General features: G+C 35.9%; 1 protein-coding gene across 1 annotated transcript; it reads left to right on the forward strand.

Moving 5' to 3' along the window:
- The first annotated feature begins 1581 nt into the window (after positions 1-1581).
- LOC110448071 (histidine N-alpha-methyltransferase-like) lies at positions 1582-20500 on the forward strand. The gene is made up of 8 exons (XM_021494107.1): positions 1582-1764; positions 11026-11209; positions 13017-13155; positions 13762-13864; positions 16068-16171; positions 17050-17127; positions 17627-17803; positions 19687-20500. Exons 2-8 carry the CDS (start codon positions 11033-11035, stop codon positions 19872-19874), a joined length of 966 nt encoding a protein of 321 aa, XP_021349782.1. The 5' UTR covers positions 1582-1764; positions 11026-11032; the 3' UTR covers positions 19875-20500.
- Positions 20501-22275: the final 1775 nt, after the last annotated feature.

Raw genomic sequence — 22275 nt, forward strand, 5'->3', positions numbered from 1 at the left:
CGGACGCTGTGCTTCGTACCAGGTGAGCTAAAAATCAATATTTCGGAGTTTCGATCCGTATTCCGGATCGATATATCTTTGCACCGCCTCCGGGTCTGGTATTATACACGAAATTATATTTCCGTACACAATGCTAGCGCACTATTCCAAACGTGTTGTGCTTGATTTCACTGTTTGATGTGTAGTTTCTGTATATGTAGGTCGGTATATAAAATTAATATTGAACAAATATTTGCTACCATTACCTAGTCTTCATCTAATTATTGCTGTATATTTATCGTAGCATAGACAATACAGCTCAAAACACAGTATTACAGACGTACAGATTACGAGCGGAATATGTCGTTTCCGCGATACAGGTTTCCGGAACTAAAAAAAAGTTTCGCAAATTATTTTGGTCATATGTCTTACACGTTTTGTATATACTGAGCATTAAATACTTTTGACATTCAAAAAGTTTCAAAAGCTGATTTTAATTCAATGTATACATGATTACTCACGTTAAGATATTTTACTGTTACACTGTATTTTCATACATTCGAGCTCTTGTCTACCTTGTTATAACTCTTTTGGTCACACAGAGCATTGAGTGTCAATATCTTGTTTGACCATCATCTAAACATACAGGCTGTTAAGGCAGTTCCAGTAGTATAGTTCACAGCAGGTGACTGCAGAACTTGAGGACATCACATGCTAAGACAGGACAGAGTAACAAACTAGAAGAATATCAGTAGTGGAGGCATCAACGTTGGAAGGCTTCAAGGCCAGGTTGAATACCATCCCCAGTTACACGCTAAGACAGCTCCTCCCAGTACACATTAGTGTACACTTTTTAACTTTTACTTTTTTTTCTTCTCTCTCACCTTTTGAGATGCATAGAGTCAAATACATTCAAGTCAAAGCTCCTTTCTGCTTACAAGATAATGTATGAAGATCCTTTCCATGTACATGTATATTTCAAATGAGCACATAAGCATCTGGTTACACAGGCATGATGAACTGTTATTAACACCTTGAAATAAAGTTGAAATGTACCTGTGATATTCATGCAGATTTTAATCAAATCACAATTTTGAAACATACTACAGAATAAGAAGTTTTGTCCGGGTACTCCGGTTTCCTCCCACAGTAAGTTGTAAAATAAATAAAGCTTACAGAAATATCTAGTATATTGTACATGCGTTGATCCACATGAGCTATACTCCCATCTGTGTCAGTTGGCGTGAAAAGCTTAACCTCACAATGCTACTATTTATTGTTTTTGTTGTTGATGTGCCGTTAATAGTGTAATGGTAATAACTAACTCAACAATTCAAATGTCAGATACATGGTACAAAAAATAAACTAAAACGTGTATTTTACATGAAGCTAACAACACTTAAAACTAGGACGTGTGACCGAAACAACTATTATATTTTGTCAGACGCATCGAAAATAGCGGGAATCTTCACACACAGTTTAGAAATCCGATACTTGGAATTGAAATTTCTTATTTCAATGAAGAGCACCTGTGTAAATAACAAATTTGCATGTGTCTGTTGAGTATTCGTCCGACATACTTTGGTAAGCATAAGCATGATAATGTAGCGGGTATATTTAATATATCTTCAAACACATTTTGGAAATCCGGTTCTCGGATTTGTTGTTCTCCTACCCACTCTTTGACTAGTTCTGCATTATTAAGGAACCTTTAAATGCCCAAGCACTGCATGATTTTTACGGACGTTCCAAAAGCCTTCAAACCACAGCACAAGTCGCATAAACGTAAGTGAATGTATTTTTTTTACCTTTTTAAGAATATATACTACTCATTCATTACAGTTTATATACTGCACATACAACTTTTCAATATTCCTTTTCAGATACGTGTTTTCTTAATACGGATTATGAAATATTGTGAATGAACTTTAACAATATACATATATAACTTGGGAGGCACGGTAGTCTAGTGGTAGGACGCCAGGACCGTGACCGAAGGGTTGCGGGTTCGCGTCACGGCACGGCACGGCACTGTGTTGTATCCTTGAGCAAGATACTTTACTACGCTTGTTCCAGTCTACTCAGCTGTAAATAAGTACGTGGTTGGGCAGTGCTAGAATTGTTGAATGCTATAACCCTATAATCACGGATAATAATTTGTGAACCGCTTTGAGACGACCTACGAACTAGGTTGTGATAAAGTGGTTTATCGAATTATCATATTATTATTAACTAAAGAAAGGAATATTTGTCTTTGGAGTATGTACATTGTAGTATGAATTTTATGATTCAAATTAATAACACATTTACAGGACCTATGCATGAATTGTTTTCACATTAAATTGTCCAGAGTTTTGTTTCTATCCTGGTGTCTTCTTATATAAGGCTTTCTGCATAAATATCCTTGACCTAGAACATTCCTGTAAAAAGGAAAAATAAATTAAACGATTTTGTAACAAAAACCTGGTATGCAGAATCCATATTACAATTACATGTATATATAATTATGACAAAAAAGGATTAAATGTCCATGTGAAGGAGGTAAATATAGAAAATAATAAGATTAACGACCGACTAAAAAACTAGCTGCTTTCACCCTTCACAGGGCTTTCCAGGTTTATTCAAAAGAACAACTTCGTGACGTCACAATTACATGTCATCACACTACAATAGTAACGTGACGTCACGAAGTACACAAGATTGGTGGACAATTTAGCGTATTTTTTTTTATTTTGTCCTATTGAGACTTGGTTTTAATATTTTGATTAGTTGGTCTTCTTATACATATACTGCATAATCATACCTGGTCTTCAACCAAACTTACAGGAATGCTAAATATTGATAATATTTACTTTCATGGTAGTAGATAAGCTAGAAATAAATATTTACATGTAGAATACGGTCTTATTAAAATAAAACAATTGTGACTTTTAATAACAGCTTATTCAACAATCCATATTGAAAAATATGCCTGACCGCTAAATCTGTGAGGAAGTAAGTCGGCTCACCAGTGTCGTATTTCCAAGTTTTTACACAATTACATTTTTCTTCAAAATTTTAATTAATCTCTTGAAATCAATCTTGGTGAATGCTTGGTTCAGCCAAGAGACTATTAATATACTAAAAGAGTCATTAGCAACAGCTATTACACATTCATTATCACATGATAGATTTCAGTATACATGTATCGGGTTTTGTCACAGAGTATGATAAGAAAGTAAACAATCTGACAATCTGCACAAACGCCTGTGCACTATATATTTACCTCATTGTAGAAACTCGTTTCTGAATGCTTCGGTTCGGTATGGGTCCTTTGGGTCATTGACGATGACTCGAGACATTTATTTTCAGTTGCAGTTTTCATAACAAAATTTAGTCCCCTTGGTCCAAGAATGCTCAAGACAATATAAGGATAAAATCCCTCAATCCCTATGGTAGAAGAAGGATTTTAAAGGTTTTACCTTTTTTCCTCCTATTTGGCCCCGCCACTCTGCCCCCAGGGGGACACAATAACCGTTTATACAAAATTAAGCCACCTTGGCCCTAGAATACTCCAGACTATATTAGGAAAAAGAACCTAATCGCTATGGTAGAAGAAGGATTTTATTTAAGGTTTTACCTCTATTTCCCCTATTTGGCTCCGTCCCCAGGTGGGCCACACACATGGATTATACAAAATTGAGTCCCCTTGGCCAAAGGATGCTCAACACTAAATGTTTAAAGGTTTTAGACATATTTGACCCCTGTGACCTTGAACAAACTTGGTAACTCTTCATCCCAGCATGTTACTGGCCAAATATCATCACCCTAGGCCTCTTGGTTATTAAGAAGTTGTTTAAAGGTTTAAACATATTTGACCCCTGTGACCTTGAATATAATTCAAGTTCATTCATTTGAACGAACTTGGTAGTCCTTCATCCCAGCATGTAACTGGCCAAAATGTCATCACCCTAGCCCTCTCGGTTATTCAGAAGAAGTTGTTTCAATGTTTAAACATGTTTGACCCCTGTGACCTTCAATATAAGTCAAGGTCATTCATCCCAGCATGTTACTGGCCAAATATCATCACCCTAAGCCTCTCGGTTATTCAGAAATTGTTTAAATGATTTTAACATATTTGACCAGTTACCTTGAATAGGATTCAAGGTCATTCATTTGAACAAACTTGGTAGCCCAGCATGTTACTGGCCAAATATCATCACCCTAGGCCTCTTGGTTATTCAGAAGAAGTTGTTTAGATGTTTTAAACATATTTGACCCCTGTGACCTTGAATTTAAGTCAAGGTCATTTAGCCCTTCATCCCAGAATGTCACTGGCCAAATATCATCACCCTAGCCCTCTCGATTATTCAGAAGAAGTTGTTTAAAGATTTAAACATATTTGACCCATGTGACCTTGAATAAAGGTCAAGGTCATTTAATTTGATGAACAAACTTGGTACATGAAGCCCTTCATCCTAGCATGTTACTGGCCAAATATTGTCACCCTAGGCCTCTTGGTTATTGAGAAGAAGTTGTTTAAATGTTTTAATCATACTTGACCCCAGTGACCTTAAATATGATTCAAAGTCATTCATTTTAACAAACTTGGTAGCCCTTCATTCTAGGATGTTACTGGCCAAATAACATCATCCTAGCCCTCCCGGTTATTCAGAAGAAGTTGTTTAAAGGTTTAAACATATTTGAACCATGTGACCTTGAATAAAGGTCAAGGTCATTTAATTTGAACAAACTTGGTACATGTAGCCCTTCATCCCATTATGTTACTGGCCAAATATCGTCACCCTAGACCTGTTGGTTATTCGGAAGAAGTTGTTAAAGATTTAAACATATGTGACCCCTGTGACCTTGAAAATGGATGAAGGTCAAACTTAGTAGCCCTTCATCCCAGCATGCTTCTGGCCAAATATCATCACCCTAGGTAAAGTAAAAAAGTTGACGCCGGACGGACGACGGACGACGGACGCCGCACCATGCCATAAGCTCAATTGGCCCTTCGGGTCAGGTGAGCTAAAAATAGGAAAGGTCCAAGGACTGAACCCTGTGGATTATCGGCATTTAATGCCCAATCAAAGAATTAAATTTGCGTAATATTACCTGCTGCTTTATATCAAGTAGATAATCCTTAAAGTTGACAGTGTTAAAGTTAAAAAGCTTTCAATTGAGATTAAAAATTGATTTTGAGATTTGAGATATATTCCCCATCCCTTTCGACTATCGTTTCTAAGGAAGTGCCGACATTTTAGTTTTTCCTTGCTTGGTAACGGATCCTACGATACATACAGTGGGTCACAGCAAGTGTTTTCTTTTTCCGATTCCCAACCTGCAGGGGTTGGCCACACAGTTATTAGCTCACCTTCGGACCCGGTGAGCTTATGCCATACCGTTGCGTCCGTCGTCCGTCGTCTGTCGTCTGTCGTCTGTCCGTCAACAATTTCTTAAAACGACTTCTTCTTAACCACTGATTGGAATTTAATTTAATTTGACTGAAAGCATCCCTAGGTGGTGGGGATTCAAAATTGTACAAATGGTGGGGCTGACCCCCCCCCAGGGGGCTGAAAAGTTGGGCAAAAAGGGGGGAATTTGGCTATATTACTTTAAGCGACTTCTTCTCTGGAACTAAGAGATGCATATCAACCATATTTGACAGGAAGCATCCCTAGTTGTTGGGGATTCCAAATTTACAAATGGTCCTCCCCCAGGGGGCTGAGGGCGGGGCAAAAGGGGGCAATTTGGCTATATTGCTGTAAACGACTTCTGTAGAACTATGCCATGGATATCGATCATATTTGGTCGGAAGCATTCATGGGAGGCATGCATTCAAAATTGTATAAATGGTGGGGCTAACCCCCGGGGTTAAGGGGTTTGGCCAAAAAAGGTTATTACTTGGGAATGGTTGAGATCCCCACCATATACCCGTATATACAATTGCTGAGTATAAAGAGAAGAATGCACATTTACCTCCAGGATGGCCCTAGGGTCTGGTCCCACCCTTGGAGACATAGTCCATTGGCCATAACTTTAAAACGGTTGAGATCCCCACTCCAAAACTATATATACAAATACTTGGCATAAAGAGACGAATGCAGTCATGATATTGGAATAGACCCTGGGGTCTGACCGAATCCCTATGGACCTACTTTCTTAGTCACAGATTGGAAATAGTTAAGATCCCCACCCTATAACCATATATACAATTGCCGAGTATAAAGAGATGAATGCACATATGCTTCCAGGATGACCTTTGGGACTGCCCCACCCTTGGATACTTAACCCCTGGGTCATAACTTCGAAATGGTTAAGATCCCCATCCTAAAAATTATATATACAATTGTTTGGCATAAAGAGACGAATGCAGTCATGATATAAGAATTGATCACAGGGTCTGCCCCACCCTTGCAGACTTAACCCCTGGGTCATAATTGTGAAATGGTTGAGATCCCCACCCCAAAACTATATATACAAATGCTGGGCAAAAAGAGACAAATGCAGTCGTGATATTAGAATTGATCCTTGGGTCTGGCCAAAACCCTAGGGACCTAGTTTCTGAGTCACAGCTTTGAAACAGTTGAGATCCCCACCCCATAACCATACAAAAAAACTTGCTGGGCATGAAAAATCTAATACAGATATCCTACAAGGATTAGCCTTGGGGTCTGGCATATTCCCTTGGATCTCATTTGGAGAATAGTTTGCCATGATTGCTTAGATATCCAGGTGAACGATACAGGCCCTCTGGGCCTCTTGTTTTCACAGGGATCTCCATATTTTACAAAACACTACATCAATTTTCACAGAGTTAGTACACTGCAAGCGTAACTCACAGCAATAATTGTAGCTACCTGGAGCTTGAGTAAGCACGTGACAGGTACATGTGAGGTCGGTACTAAAAAGATATCGGTCTACATTCCATTCCATCCGCTTTATATATGACATTCTTGTCTTCTATGAGGAAAACGTGTGTGCTAAATCTCTCTTTTGCCTAATCCTTACGATTTTAACATAAACAAAATACGCCTTACAATTCTGCCCTTTCACTGTATGATTTCGTCCTATTTCTGCATATTTCGGAACTTTATGCCGACATTTTATTTTGTCCTTGCTTGGTAACGCCTCCTACGATACATCGTTTATTATAATATCCTCATCGCAGTTTTCTCAGTGTTTTGAATAAGCCTTGAAACTGAAGCTTATCTGTGACTGTAATCACATTCCCCTTTCTTTAGGGAGGAAATGGTGGGAAAATTTGCTCTCAACTAGAGATACATTGCTCAGGTAGCCCATCCCAAAAAAATTAAAAGCTTTCGTACTGGTATACCTTACCATAACTATGTTTATTAGAATTGGAAAAGAGAAGTTTATTTAACATTGTATTCATTGCAACACTTTGTGAACCGATAATGGAACTTTTAACCAATTGGTTCAAATAATGTAAAATATTGCATGTGTATTATTTCAGCACGAACAATAACTTATAACACATGAACAATTTACATGACCCTTTCCCAAGCAAAGGTAAAAGTACTTTAATTTAATTCCATAATAAAAAAATAATAATAACGAACGCTTAAGATTATTTAGTTAAATAGTATAATAAATCCGGTTAAAGACAATGTTTATATTATTATCTTGCTTCATCTATTTATTTATTAAAAACCTAGTCGTCTTATTTATGACCAATTAACATCTCCGTCTGAAAAAGAATTCTGCATTTCTGAAGTATGCATTTATCTTCCGTACTACGTCTAGAATGTTATGTAAATTAATTTAAGTTAAAGGAATACAGCCGCGGCAAAACAAGAGGCCAGAAGGGCCTGTATTGCTCTCCTGGATGTTTATGCCCAGCAATGGTATATACGTAATGGGTTGAGGATCTCGACCGTTTCAAAGTTATTACCCAATTATTAAGACCTTACGGGTGAAACCAGACCCAGGGGTATGCCTATCAGATACATATATGGCTATCGGGTTGGAATTTTAGCATGAATATATTTATCTCTTTATTCCTATCAATTGCATCTATAGTTATACGAAAGGGATCTCACGGTTATGGCCCAAAAACTACATTGTAAGTAGCAACAGGTGTGTCAATTCATGATTTTGTCTGTCACTTGATGATCAGCAGTTGTTTATATGGTTTAAATACAAATTTAAACTTTGAATCCTCTACCACCGAAAAATGCTCAAAACTAAATATGGATGATATCCTTTACTTTGTTCCAGAGAATAAGTCGCTTTGCTTTACGAAATATGGTCCCTTTTTGCCCCGGTCATCAGTCCCCAGGGGGGCAATACCTTCCAGGTATACATAACTAAGTCCCTTTTGCTTAAGGATGCCAACCTTCAGGCTGGGGACCGAGATAAGAATACATCTGCTGTCACCCACTGCATGTATCATTATATACGACTAATGTGGGGAACCCCTGCATAATTAGGGATTTGCTTTCGAGCCCTTTTGAGACAAATCAAATAGCCAGCCGTGTGCCTTTAATTTTGCTATAACATATAACAGGGGTGCAGAGAGCGAAAGTGATTATCAGAGATGAACATCAATGGACCGTTGTTTTTTTCTTTTAAAATGAATGAATTTTAGCAACATTGATACAGTGTCGATGTATTTGCTATACTTTGTGAACCGATCGATTCAAATAATGCGTGTGTATTATTTCAGCGCGACCAATAACTTATATCACATGAACTATGTGCATGACCCTTTCCCCAAGCAAATAAATGTAATTTAATTCCATGATAATTAATTTTATATCGAATGATTAAGATTTAAATTAATTAAATTAATTTAAAGGTATAACAAATAAAGTTAAAATCTAATGTTAATATTAGTATCGTGCTTCGCCTATTCATTTGAGAAAGCCAACAAACATCATTTATCTATTGAACGATTAATATATTCGTGTAAAAACAAATTCTTAGTATGCATGATCGCCTACGTACAACGTCTAGAATGTTATCGCAAAACCTTTTAAACGGATACATAAAGTTTGGGCAAAAGTACATATAAATGCATTACATAGGATACGGCTCATTAAAAATCTGTTAGGCGACCGTGTGAGAGTCGTACATATAGCAAGCACCATATTTTTATTCAATGAACAATGGCGATCATGTATTTCTTAAAACTATATATTTGTCTTTAATGACATAAAATGTCTTTTAAGAAATAAAAGATAGCTGGTATACCAAATATCCTTTATGTTATATAGTTATTATATATCTAATTTACATGCTATTTTGTTTATCATATACTACATATGTATATGTTATATCTAATTTGTTTTGTATACTTTATGCAATATATGATTCAGTAAATGCAATATGAATTATTATACATGAAATTGATAGATAAACGAGGCAGCACAAATATAGAACAAAAACAGAAACTTGAAACAAAAAACGTATAAATGCATGCATCGTATAAAAGATTTGTAACATGAATGTCAAGGTGATATATGTTTATAATGAAACATATATCTGAAACAGAAATTTGATTTTGTTTAGTATTCGTTTTATGGTCAGTAAGCAATTCAAGCATGAGGGGCAAACGTAAATGACCTATATCTTGTAAACTATATACAGTAACAAAAACGCTAGGGAAGATAAGCGTTGCGTTTAATTATGTATAAGCTTACCGTAAATATTGTATGCAACATCTTGTTTATGTATCGGGGAATATTAGGGCGATCATGCTGTTTATATAACTTAATTTAAATCCTTAAGCTAAAAGCAATAAAATGTTAAAACCATTAATAACAAATTGTGTAAGGTGAAAGTGGCAAATAGTTGGAATCAATGCATAGACAACAAATCACAATGTAAAATCTCACATCGGGAAATTGTATTAGAGATAACCGCCAAAACGATGTTGTCCTTGCCTATCTCGGGATCGGTCATTGATACAATATCCATTCTTATTCATGGAAAAGCTTGTTACTAGACTGCATTGACCTTCAGCCAACAAGAGAAACGTTTTTATAATAATATAACATATCTCAAATCTCTTTCAAAACTGTAAATATATGTACAACTCTAACCTACCTAAAAGCTGTTGGTGTGTTCAAAAAGAGATATCTTACCATAGTCACTTTTACCTTTTCGTTCATTTGATGCCATTTTCTTTAACATGTTTTATCTACTTTTTATTAGACCTAATGACCCTTTTTGTGTTGATCGACCGTGCAAAAATCAATTAATAGTACAAATAATTAAAACTAATATCGGGGTATAAAACAATTCTCCCAAAAACAGGTAAACGCCTTAATACATTTTAAACGCCATAACACCATAGTCATATCAGTCGAAAACCAATATTGGAATAACTTGTTTATCGTTGTTAGGATATGTCACCAAGCGAAATACCTTGCTAGTTTCCTTCGGTGTTGTATTTCTGGTGGCCACAAATGCGACAAAAATAAATCGGCTGCACCCGGTATATCCTTACTTTTGTTTACTTCCTAACAATATATTTTTGCAATTGCTCGTTTTTATCCTTAATGTTCAAGTTCTCAAATTGGGAAGGTAATGGTTCGGTCCCTAGGCCAGGATAGACTAAAGTCCTTAAAGTGGTAGATGTTATTCCCTCCTCAACCCAATGTCAGTGTAATGTGACAAGGGTGTTGTACTGTGCTGGGTGACCTCGGCACGGTATTTCAGCAAGTTGCCACGTAAAAGTCATCATGAGACCCGCACTATCGCAAGAAGTCAGATATAGCAAGATACCCTGTACACACATACACCTGTACACAACACACATAGAGGCGCGTCCTTAAACGACCTTAGGTGTTTCTTTGCTCTATGACGTTTTTCTATCTAGATCCGACAGGGGCTTTATAATTACTGTCATACGGGGCACAGACGTTCCTGGCCCTACTGAAATACCTCGTTGCGGCTAAGGTTTAACTCTTGATTTTTTTCTCCGTACCTGTTTATTTCACTTCGTTTCCATTTTGTACTCTATAGTATATTGTGTCTTTTTTACTGCGGATGTTATTTAACTTGACCTATTTAACTACATTGGCCATATATTTTTAGTTTGAAGATGGAAGACTCCTTGGATAAGATTTTGGTGAAGGGGCTGACATCCTCTCCTAAACACATCCCTACTTGGTACAACTACGACGATGTTGGATCGCAACTGGAACATAAATGTGTAATGGAGAACCCTGGATACTATTTCACAAGGAGCCAAATGTCTGTCCTGCAGAACAATATACAGGTATACAGACTAGCATTTTATGTATTTTGAGGAATGGTTATTTACGTACATGTAACTTTTGTGCAATTGCTACGGTTTCACGTAAACAAATGTGTACAAACGAAACACACAGGTAAAAATAAGATTATGCAAATTTGTAAATGTTTCTACATGCCGTATGTGGTAGCTTAAATGTGGCAGCAGAGTCAGGGATTGTCCTCTGTGTAGTTATTTGTTCTATTTTTAATTATATTACTTAATATGTTCAAGGGATAACTATCATTTCGAATTGGCTATAGAAACTGGAATTAAATATGTCAACTTCATAGAAGGCTAGGGTTTAAAAAAAAAAAAAGTACAACATGCTTCATTGATTTTTTTTTTTTATTAACTACTCTTTCTTAAAGAGGCTGAGCGTAGACGACTTTTATGGTCTTATGTTGTATTCTTAATAAATAAAAGTAATCGAAGGACTATTAAACAAATAAGGATCATCCCTTGTCATTTTATTTCATAATTATGACTAAATTACAAGTATCTATATAGATAAGTCATTATAAGAGACGTTAATGACACCATCTTTTAACAGAAAAGGACGCCGTTTTTATTCAGTTGTCGGCATGATGACCTTTATTTAATTGTCAAATTATTTTTATTAAATGTGTTTCCTCTAAAATTAAAAACCAACCATTAATAGTGATAAAAGGCTGTAATAACAAGCCTATATGTTTTTGCATTGCATACAGTTACATGTTTTGCCCCCCTGCAGGTCTGGGGTCGACAATCGAATACACCTGCAGAATTGGGGATTTGCTTTTGTGCCCTCTACTTGGGGACACAAAAGCGACCAAAATAAATCTGCTGCAGTCATTGTCTTTATGCATCTTTCTACTTCTGACTACCGTTTATATCCTACCGCATCACTTTTGTCTTTAATGTTGAACTTTCGTTCAGCTGAGGAAGGCAATGGGTTCTGTCCCAAGGCCGGGACATATCAAAGTTGCTATGTTCTGCTTAACGTTCAGTTACAATGCAATTGGCGTATATTATGTCAATTATTAGATCCCGCACTCTCATTTCTTCTAAAAAAATATTGATATTCAGAATAATGAAACACAAGGCTTATATAATAGTATAGAATGCTGGTCGTGGTTCGTAACATACATACACGCATACAAATGTACAAATATTTGTAAAAGCATCATGGATGGCTGCCTTTTATACTTATCATTTGAAACAGCCGCCCATTGTCATCTTTTGGCTCTTTCCATGTAAAGTTCAAAAATTGCTTCGTATCAATGTGCACTTTCGCACCAAAAGCACAACTTTCTGATGGATAACATAACAACTCGATTTTCGTTTGCATTATGGTAATATTTATCTTTAGAGCACGCTTTGTCATAAAGAAGACATAGTACACGTAATTGAAAAATTGTTATTATTATTTGATTCTTAACGGCCCATCAATACATAAAAAGGTCATTAGGGCCTATAAAAGAAGATAAAACATTTTAAAAGAAATACCAAAGGAACGAAAAGGTAAAAGAGTGATTGTTGGTTATCCTGCTTATCTTATGGTTATTTGGTAATGTTCAAATTGTATAAGAACCCGATGTTTAGTGTGTTTTACAATTTGAAAATTAACTTTTCATGGAGGGTGCCAAAGTCCATCTTGGATATCTCGCTTTATTTACAACAGAGAGAAAAATAAATGGAATGAAGCAATATCAAATGTTTATCTGAAACGCTTTGTCTCTTTTTACTTTTACCTGTGAAATGTTCAATTTAAATGTAACAAAATTTGTATATTTAAAATTTTCCTTGAAAGAGTATCCTTCCAAGTGGTCCACACCAGCTTACTTTGGTCGACCTAGGAAGTGGCAACTGCTCCAAAACAAGACCTATTATTGATGAGCTACTGAAAACACAACACAATCTTGCATTTTACCCCGTAGATATTTCTGGAGGTAAGTAAAAATGACTGATCGAGACATTAAGTAGTCTATTCATCTTTAAATAAAGTTTTTTTTTATCATTGAAATTCTTTTGTTGTTGTTGTGATATGACTAAAAACATACATTACATAAAATATTTAACGTTAAGTAAGCCTATGCTTTTCAATTTATACTTAGTTGGACAGATATAATAGCTAATGAAACTGCTGAAAAATGAAAATGTACTGAACTGCTTTACTAATTGTATAAAAAGGTTCACTAAAATAATCAAATCGGTTCCAGCTGATGGATGATTATAAAATTGTCAACTAAAGCGTGCATAGTGGCTTTGTCGGATATGTGTTCATGAGTGCAATTACATACCACATGCATATTTTCTGGCATTGCTTCCCAAGGCATCATTTTTTTGTTTAACTCGGGAAATGTTTCACCAGCATATTGACGCTTACCTTTCCGCAACTTTAAGCCTTACGCTTTGCTAATATTTTCCCTCAGTTCATAGAAGTCGACTCCTTCATAATTCTTGGTCTAATTCTTTTTTCATATTTTGCTCTAGAAATATCGATTTTGAGTTCGAATTATAGTTTGACACTTGATTTTTCTTAATTTTATTTACAGATTTTCTACTCAAATCAATGGATGAGCTGTCAAAGGAATACGGCAAAAAAGTTCAGATTACACCCATAGCTGCAGACTATATGCAAGGAATAAAGCAACTAAGGTAGGACATTTGTTTTGTTTTGACATTTGGCAAGAATATGCTTTCGTATTAATACAAGTTTGTTTAAAGACTGTTTATGCGCCTTTTGATAATGCTAACTATTATTATCAAATTAAAAACAACCCATCGACACAGAAGAGGTCATTAGAGCGAATAAAATGAAGATAAATCATGTGTAAAGGAAATGACGTCATACAATCGAAAAAGTAAAAGACAATGTCAACTTAAGAAGCAAGATTGGTTTTATTTTGTTGAACGTCCTACCAACAGCTAAGATCATTTAAGGAAGCAGTAGTGACTATGGACGGTTATATCTTTTTACCCTCTAAACTCCCTTAGATCCCTTAAGGTTTGGTTTGGTTAAGTATTGTTTAACGTCCTATCAACAGCTATGGTAATTTAAGGACGGACTCCACTGTTTGCAAGATGCATGCTTGTAGTGTTTGCGTGTGTGTTTTGGGAGGCTGCGATATGTTTGTGTTTGTCTACTTGTGATAGCGCGGAACTGATGCCGACTTTATAGCGGTACCTCACTGAAACATACTGCCGAAGAACCAGTCGTCCAACTCCTAAATGGCTGACCGTTAAGCAGGAGTAGAAACTTACCATTTTTACAGACTGGTATGTCTCGGCCAGGGGACAGAACCCAAAGCCTTCCCCACAGGGGCGAACGCTCAAACGCTCAACTTAAGGCCAAAAGTGAGGCATTGTCAAGGGAGACATTAGGAAGAAGAAAGTTATTTAGAAAGAAGAGAAACGATAATATTCCAAATTTAGTCGCCTTTTACGATCATGCAATGGGGGAAGCCGGTACAATTCTTACGCCCTACCTGTTAATAGGATGTTAAGCAAAACCCAACCAAACAGCCTTATTTTATAAATGTTTTAGTATGTCCGTGAGATATGCTTAACGATAACTGATAGAAATAAAATTTATCTGTTTATCTGTATTGCATTACCACACTACAGTCTACTTTGTTAATTTCTGACATGCCAGCAGTGATCTCATTTATAATGTGATATTAAGCAAATAATAGTACGTATCGTATAATCCGAATTCTTGTGTTACTGATCACCGAAATAAAATACAATATTTGACTCTTTTTCTAATTCAACCCTTCATTTTTCAACGCATTGACCTTCTTTAACTCATCAGCTAAATGAAATATTCACCTCAATTGGAGATGTTAAGTCGTTTTATACAGAGGCTTTTGTTAGGTTCAGCTTCCTTTTAACAGCTAGATCACTTATGCGCATGCATCCGTTCATGTATCGACAATGCTAGTCGATCCTTTAAAATGTGTTATCTACATTTATTGACTCGAGTGACGGCATTTGTGTTTATTGGCCGTTACAAAATTTAATTATACAACACTTGTCGAAAGAAGCGGCCCATTTCCCCCTATAGGATATAATCCGAGGTTCTTTCTGTGTTTTGTTAAGGGACATTGAATAAACTTGTATCTCGTCTAATTGTTTTCAGCGGTCATACCCGCCTCCCGCACACATACACACAGCATACACGGATGCACATCTTTAAATGTTCGTAGCTGTTAAAATAGTACGATAAACAAAATAAGACCAAACTAAACGTCGTTGTATATGACACTAGCTTTTGCAAGGAACTTTAACCCCTTACTCACCATGCAAAGATATCATGTTGCAAGGTAGGAAACTTGTTAGAGGAGTGGCGTCCTCGATACTCATGGGGAAATGGCTCACTTTTGCTCTCTACACCCCTGGAATATGTCATAACAAAATCGAAGGCTCAGTGTGCCCCACATTGTGATTAAAACGAGAGGACAAGTTTAATCCTTTGATGTACATCAAAAGAACCTGTCGATCGCGTAACGGTAAAACTGACTGGCTTTGAAGTCGGGTGTCGCTTCTCTGTAATCTTCAAAGGACAGGTATCGGCCTAGCGATAGGTCAGGATTTTTCACCCGAGATCAATCAAATGTCTAGTCGCATGCCTACACTTTTGCTATGACATATTCAAGGGGTACAGGGAGTGTAAGTGAGCGTGATTCCTGGAGAATCGAAGATAGAGGAGCGGATAGTCCTAAGTGATCAATTGGCTTGCAGTATTGTTAACTTTGCCTTTTAAAGACCAGGTGGACACTTAAGACTTTGCAAGGAAATTATATTTTATTTAAACTGATACCTGTTTATTTGAACCGTATAGCCTGAAATCTTGTTACAGAGGAGTGGATGGTCCCAAACTGATTATGTGGTTTGGCAGTATCATCAACTTGCCTTATGATGAACAGGTGAACACTCTCCGGTTGATTTCTACGATGATGACAGGTATTGCATCATGTTTATCCATATTATTATTGCTTAAGTCTGGTAGTCCTTTAAAAATATGTTGTTTGCAAAATCGTGCAAACGAATTGATTTCGTTAAATATTTGATCTGGTGGTTAAAATCAGTTGATTGTGATATCAGTATCACAGAATCTCCATCAAAGATTGGTTATAGTGTGTAAATTAAAAAGGTGGCATGCGTAGGTCTAAATTTGCGCATACAGTTATAAGGCTGAAACACGCAGGATTAATAATTCATTATCCAAGAACATAGATGTTGTCAATTTGTTTCAATTTAAGTTAAGACGGCTTAATAACTTTCGATTTTATATTAGTGGGTTTTTTCCTAATTTCCGGAAATTCTGCCATCATTATTGTTTTACGACCCATCGACAATTCGAGTCATGTAGGGTCAAACAACGATGTAAAAATTAGACATTCACAAAAAATGAATACATAAAAAACCAGAAGCAGAAGGTTGAAATGTGTAAAAGATGTCAGAATGTATCAATAGCAAACGAATTGGTTATAAAATATATATCATATCTTATTATAGAGACCAATTGAATGTAAATTATCATATATTGATTGCACAGAAACTGTATCAAATCAACGTTTCATAGAAGGTAAATTATAAAATGTATAACGTATTTGTTTGAAATCGGCGCATTCAAGCTTTGCGTGATGTATGTATGGCCTATGAGCAGTCGCGAGAGGACAATTTCTTCTCTTCGGTCTGCTGTACCTTTTGTAATTGAGGTTTGCAAGCAATGATATATTGGTACGCCATCACCATAAAATCTGACAAAGCTCGGAAATCTGTAATATTTATTCTGCACACAATTATTAATACTGTACATATTTTATCATTTATTCCAGCAAAATGTCGATTGGTGTTCAGTGCTGACATCACACAACAGAGAAAGACAGTTTTAATGGCATATCATGACAAGGAAGGTACTTAAATTGCATTGCATATCTCTTACGGTATTTAGGATTATTATGCTGAAATATATACAGAAAACAGATTTAGTCCTCGGAATAGAAAACAATAAGAAATTAAGAAATAGAATTGGTTTATATAAAATAAAAAAAACGATTGTTGTCGTAACAGTTCATGTAGCAATAACAGCTGTTATGTTGCAGAGTATAATGACAAATGGAAATGTGAGTAGACATACAAAAATAATGTCCATTTAGCTTGATTCTATTATATATTCAACGGATATCAGACATGATGTCATCAAAAACAATGGTGTCCGTGATGTCACTGGCGAACGTGAGTAACAATGCAAATCTTGGTTTGGTATTTAACATAACAATGTATTACTCAATCCATTATAAACATGTTGAAAGACTTTTTTCTCTCATTCAATTGTTCATTATCGCATGCACATATTTACAACATAACAAAGAAGCTATGTGATCGCACTATTTTCTTGATGTCATTCGAAAGGCTTGGAACAGAGTTTTGCTCAGAATGCAATCATCCGACTGAACAGTGACTATGGAAGTCAGATAGACCTCAAAATGTTCACGTTTGACGTAGAGTTCATATCGGACACCAGCCCCAAGCACATGAGCTACGTGAGGAACTACATCACGGCTGAAGAGGACATCCTTTATCCAATACGTAAGTTGAATATCTCTACTGGGAGATGTTGTTAGTAAACATTGGTAACCGCACATCGAAACATAGGTCAAGTGGTCACAAAGCTGTATAAATGACCGATAAAAGTATTTTTAAGGACAAGGTCAATAAAGCGTCGTTAAAAAAAAGTGTAAAGAAAATGACCGTAAGTAAACACAAATGTGAAAAACAAATGTCTACTTGACAGACACAGCACAGATAAATATTATTCAAATAGTCTTGAATTGTGCAGATACAATATTGGAAAAAAAAAAAATGTATTTAACTTTACTTGAATCCTACTTAAACTGTTTGGCTAACGGTCTAATCGAGATAATACTGACTAACATCGTCATATGTTATTTATAGAAAAATTAAATGGTTCTATATTATGACCTTTTTGCAAGAGTATTTTTGTTCTTTAATGGGGACACACAGTTAATACATTTATTACCATAAAATATAGGAAAATGCTATTTATATTTGGGTGTATACGTATTTGGCAGTGTATTTAAGGCAAGATATGCTATTAAAGAAATTATCTTGTACAGGCTGAAAGGCAATGCAATTGTCATAATAAGTGTTCCACTGTAAATGGTTCGTGAGAAGTTTTAACATATAGAGTGGTCTTCGCATTTCAATACATAATAATGTAATGTGTGAATGACCATTCTGGACATGGACGAGAGCGGCCTTGGCTCGGTGCGTTTGAATGTCTCAAGAAATACATTAAAGTATTCCATGTTTAATATTTTTATTTTTCACATACGTGTGTGAAGTTTTTCCCAAAATTTTGATGAACTTTTACCGTTTATTTTTATCCAGTTTTGATTCATTTATAAGTAAACCCTATGGGGGTCGCTTTCTGTTCAGAGTCCAATAAATGACAAAAACCTTCCATTTATTGACAGTTATGATTTTATTCTCTTTTGCAAACAATTTACTTTAATATACAGACAAATTTGCCACACGTTGTAGATTACAAATATAAAAAATTAACTCATTACAGAAATAAAAAAATAAATAAAAAAAAAGTTTTATTCATATTCCATATTGCCATGATATTCTTTCTAATTTTGTTTACTCCATTTTGCATGGTAAATGTTAAAAAAATAAGTTGTACAATAAATTATATCAGATATAGATTTTCTTGTGAAATCTCTTTACAATGCAAAACACATTTATTTATCAAAATTTTACCGTCTGAATTATGAAAAAAAAAGATATACATGATTATCTTGATACATCATCTAACAATACAAAAATATGAATCCATCAATATCTTACTAAGTCAATTTCGAAAAATAATTATATTGTAGCCCGTGTGTGTTGTCGATTAGGTCAACCACGTACAGATCTAACGAATTTTATGGCAATAAAAGGTAGGGGAGACATAGAAAACTTCAAATTAGACTTCATTAACCATACACAACTAAACAGGTCTAAAAATGTCACACTACAAACATTTGTAAGGCGGATCAACTTAGTGCGGAACGACCCAGGGCGAACGGAATTTAGGACGAAACGACCTGACACCCATCTTCCCACCCAGAACGTTCTGCATGTCTACCTGGCTTCGCGTTGTAAAAAAGAGGACAATTGTCATTTTTACAAATTGCTTTGTACACACATGTCCACCGCAGTAATAATAATAAGAAAACATCTCAAATTCCTTGACAGTTACACCAGGTTTGGTTTGGTTTTATTTTATTTTACGTCCTATTAACAGCTGATGTCATTAAAGGACGTGCCTCCATGTGTGTATGTAGAAAACATGGTATGTTGGTGTGCTCGTAAACAATAATACAACTATATATGTAGGTTAAACACATGACATAATTGAACATTATAGTGGTGAATATTAAAATAAACCTTATATTCTGCAGCTGGTCTAGGCATCAACCTTAGCATGAAGAAAGGAGAAAGGCTTTATTTCCACGAAGGTGTTGGCTTCAGCTGTAAATATACATTGGAGCAGCTACGAAACATCGTCGAAAAAGCAGGACTTCGCTTGGCGGAAACCGTGACGGATGAAGAGCAACATGCCATATTTTGTCATTGTACAGTTGCATAACGTCTCTTCTCACTTGAGGGAAACTAACATCACTAGGAATGAACTAACATACTCCTAGTGAACTACTTCTGGAGCGCTTTGTTTCCTCGTCAATAAATGTTTGTGTGAAGGACATTATTAATAAAAAAAAATAAAGAACAAAGATAATAAGCAGAAATCATCAAATGAAATGCTCACTAATATTAAGACGTTTACCCCTTAATAACAAACAATGCTCTAAGATGAGTTTTAAAACTTATTTTGTTCTACATTTATTCTAAAAAAAGGTTCGTGACACACTATGCATTGAAGTTTGTCTTCTAACGAACTCATAGTTTGTAACTAGAACAGCATGGACGTGTATAACATTTCTGTTTTGTAATCATTTCATCAAATTATCTTACTCAGTATAGTATTTCCGACAATGGTGGACTGAAGACTTGACATTTCGGACTCGGACTCTATCTTTATAAGATGCGAGTATTGTTGGATACAGAGATCGGCGGCGGTTGTCTGGTTCAAGTCGATTTCGTTTACTCTGTAAAGAGGTGTCCTCCGAGGATTTGGCGGATCCCAAGTGTTGTAAATATTCCTGAAATTGAACACATATGGTAAAAATTTTGTTTTCGTTATCATATAAAACTTAAAGAGGTTTACAATAATAAACATACATTCCGTCTTAGTATTATATTCCCAAACAACACACGCATACACTACACGCATGCATCTTGCACACTGGGGAGGCCGTCCTTAAATTACAACAGCTGTTGATAGGACGTTAAACAATACTTAACAAAACCAATTACGTAAAGCACACATTATTTTATGTCAATCAAACATCAAAACATAAATACCTCTGTTGACAAAAAATGGCGCCTGCCGTGCAGAATAATGTGCATATTTGCTATCCATTGCCGATATATAGCCGCGACACATTGTCTGGTTGATGTCAAAACTGAACGAAATACATAAGTCTGCTTTGTGACGCTGTTGACCGCATTCAGGTAGAGTAGTTGACTGTACCTCAAACAAGTGGTGTTCAAGGTCTTGGAATGGTAACATCGGTAATCTATAAAATTCCGAACGGCTATCTGAAAGAGACGATAACCGGTATTTAAAAAATCGATTTCAATTCCAGGAAATACGAAAAAAGTGTTTAATTAGTTCTATTTTCCAGGAAAAAAAGATGGAAACAAGACTGATTTAAATCATCGAACAGAAAGAACATGTCGAACGTTCACGACTTGAAAAACGTTTGCCAAAGAAAAACAATCGAACACAAAAGAAGGATTCATAAATGTATTGGTACCAAGCTTAAAATCTCACATCAAGTGAACGATGTACAAACAATAGGGTATGTTTTCCATATATCAAACATTCTAGGTAAACAAAGAGAGAGACAGTATGATAGTAAAAAGCGACAGATGATCTGGTTTCCGTACCTGTATTCTCAACCTCATAACAGTCACTAACATCAAAGCGGAGACTGACATGATTTCTAAAAGTAACCGGGTGAATTCGAAAATACACTGTGGTGATACTGGGGACCAGACGTGACTTGACTACCGTGTTTCTGTCACTGTTTCCGGTAAATACATGGAATAAGAAAGTTAACATACAACTAAAATTACACAGGCTTACAACAATACCTTACTTATCAAATTTAACACCTGTCCTTAAAATAACATGACTTATATAATCCATTATTAAGTTCATTCCGGGTCTATCTATATTCAGGACTTCTCTCGATTCTGAACTCACTTTGCTTATGATCATGTTGGTTGAAAGTGTTGCCATGTCAGAACGGGCTTGTTATCATACATATTTCCTGATAAAAGGAATAATTGCTGAAATAGCTGTTGTCGCAGCTGGAATAGTTAGTCGGTTACATATGTAACAGATCAGCAACGGTCAAATCTTATAGGGCCTGACAAAAATAACAACGGGCACTTGCACACTTAGTAATTACATTTAACGGGAAAAGTTTGAAATATGCAAACGTAAGTACACAGTAAAATGATCAGATGTGATATTAAATATTTGAAAACTCAGGTCGTATGATACTGATGTATTAGCAAATAAGGAGTGGGACGACTGGTTCGCCCGTTGTCAGTATAATGTGAACGGGTGGGGCGTCCTGCTGGGTGTCTTCGGCAGTATGTTTCAGTGCGGTAGCACTATAAAGTCGGCATCAGTTCCACGCTATTACAAGAAGACAAACACGAACATATCGCAGCCTCCCAAAATACACACACATACACTACACGCATGCATCTTGCACACAGGGGAGGCCGTCCTTAAATGACCTTAGCTGTTAATAGGACGTTAAACAAAATCAAACAAACAAACAAACAAAGTATTGACCTATTTTATGTAGATGTTTAAAAATCTTTGACAAACTAATAATTATACGGAATAGCTT

The sequence above is a fragment of the Mizuhopecten yessoensis genome, unplaced genomic scaffold (assembly GCF_002113885.1).
Source record: "Mizuhopecten yessoensis strain PY_sf001 unplaced genomic scaffold, ASM211388v2 scaffold419, whole genome shotgun sequence".
NCBI classification, from domain to species: Eukaryota; Metazoa; Mollusca; class Bivalvia; order Pectinida; family Pectinidae; genus Mizuhopecten; species Mizuhopecten yessoensis.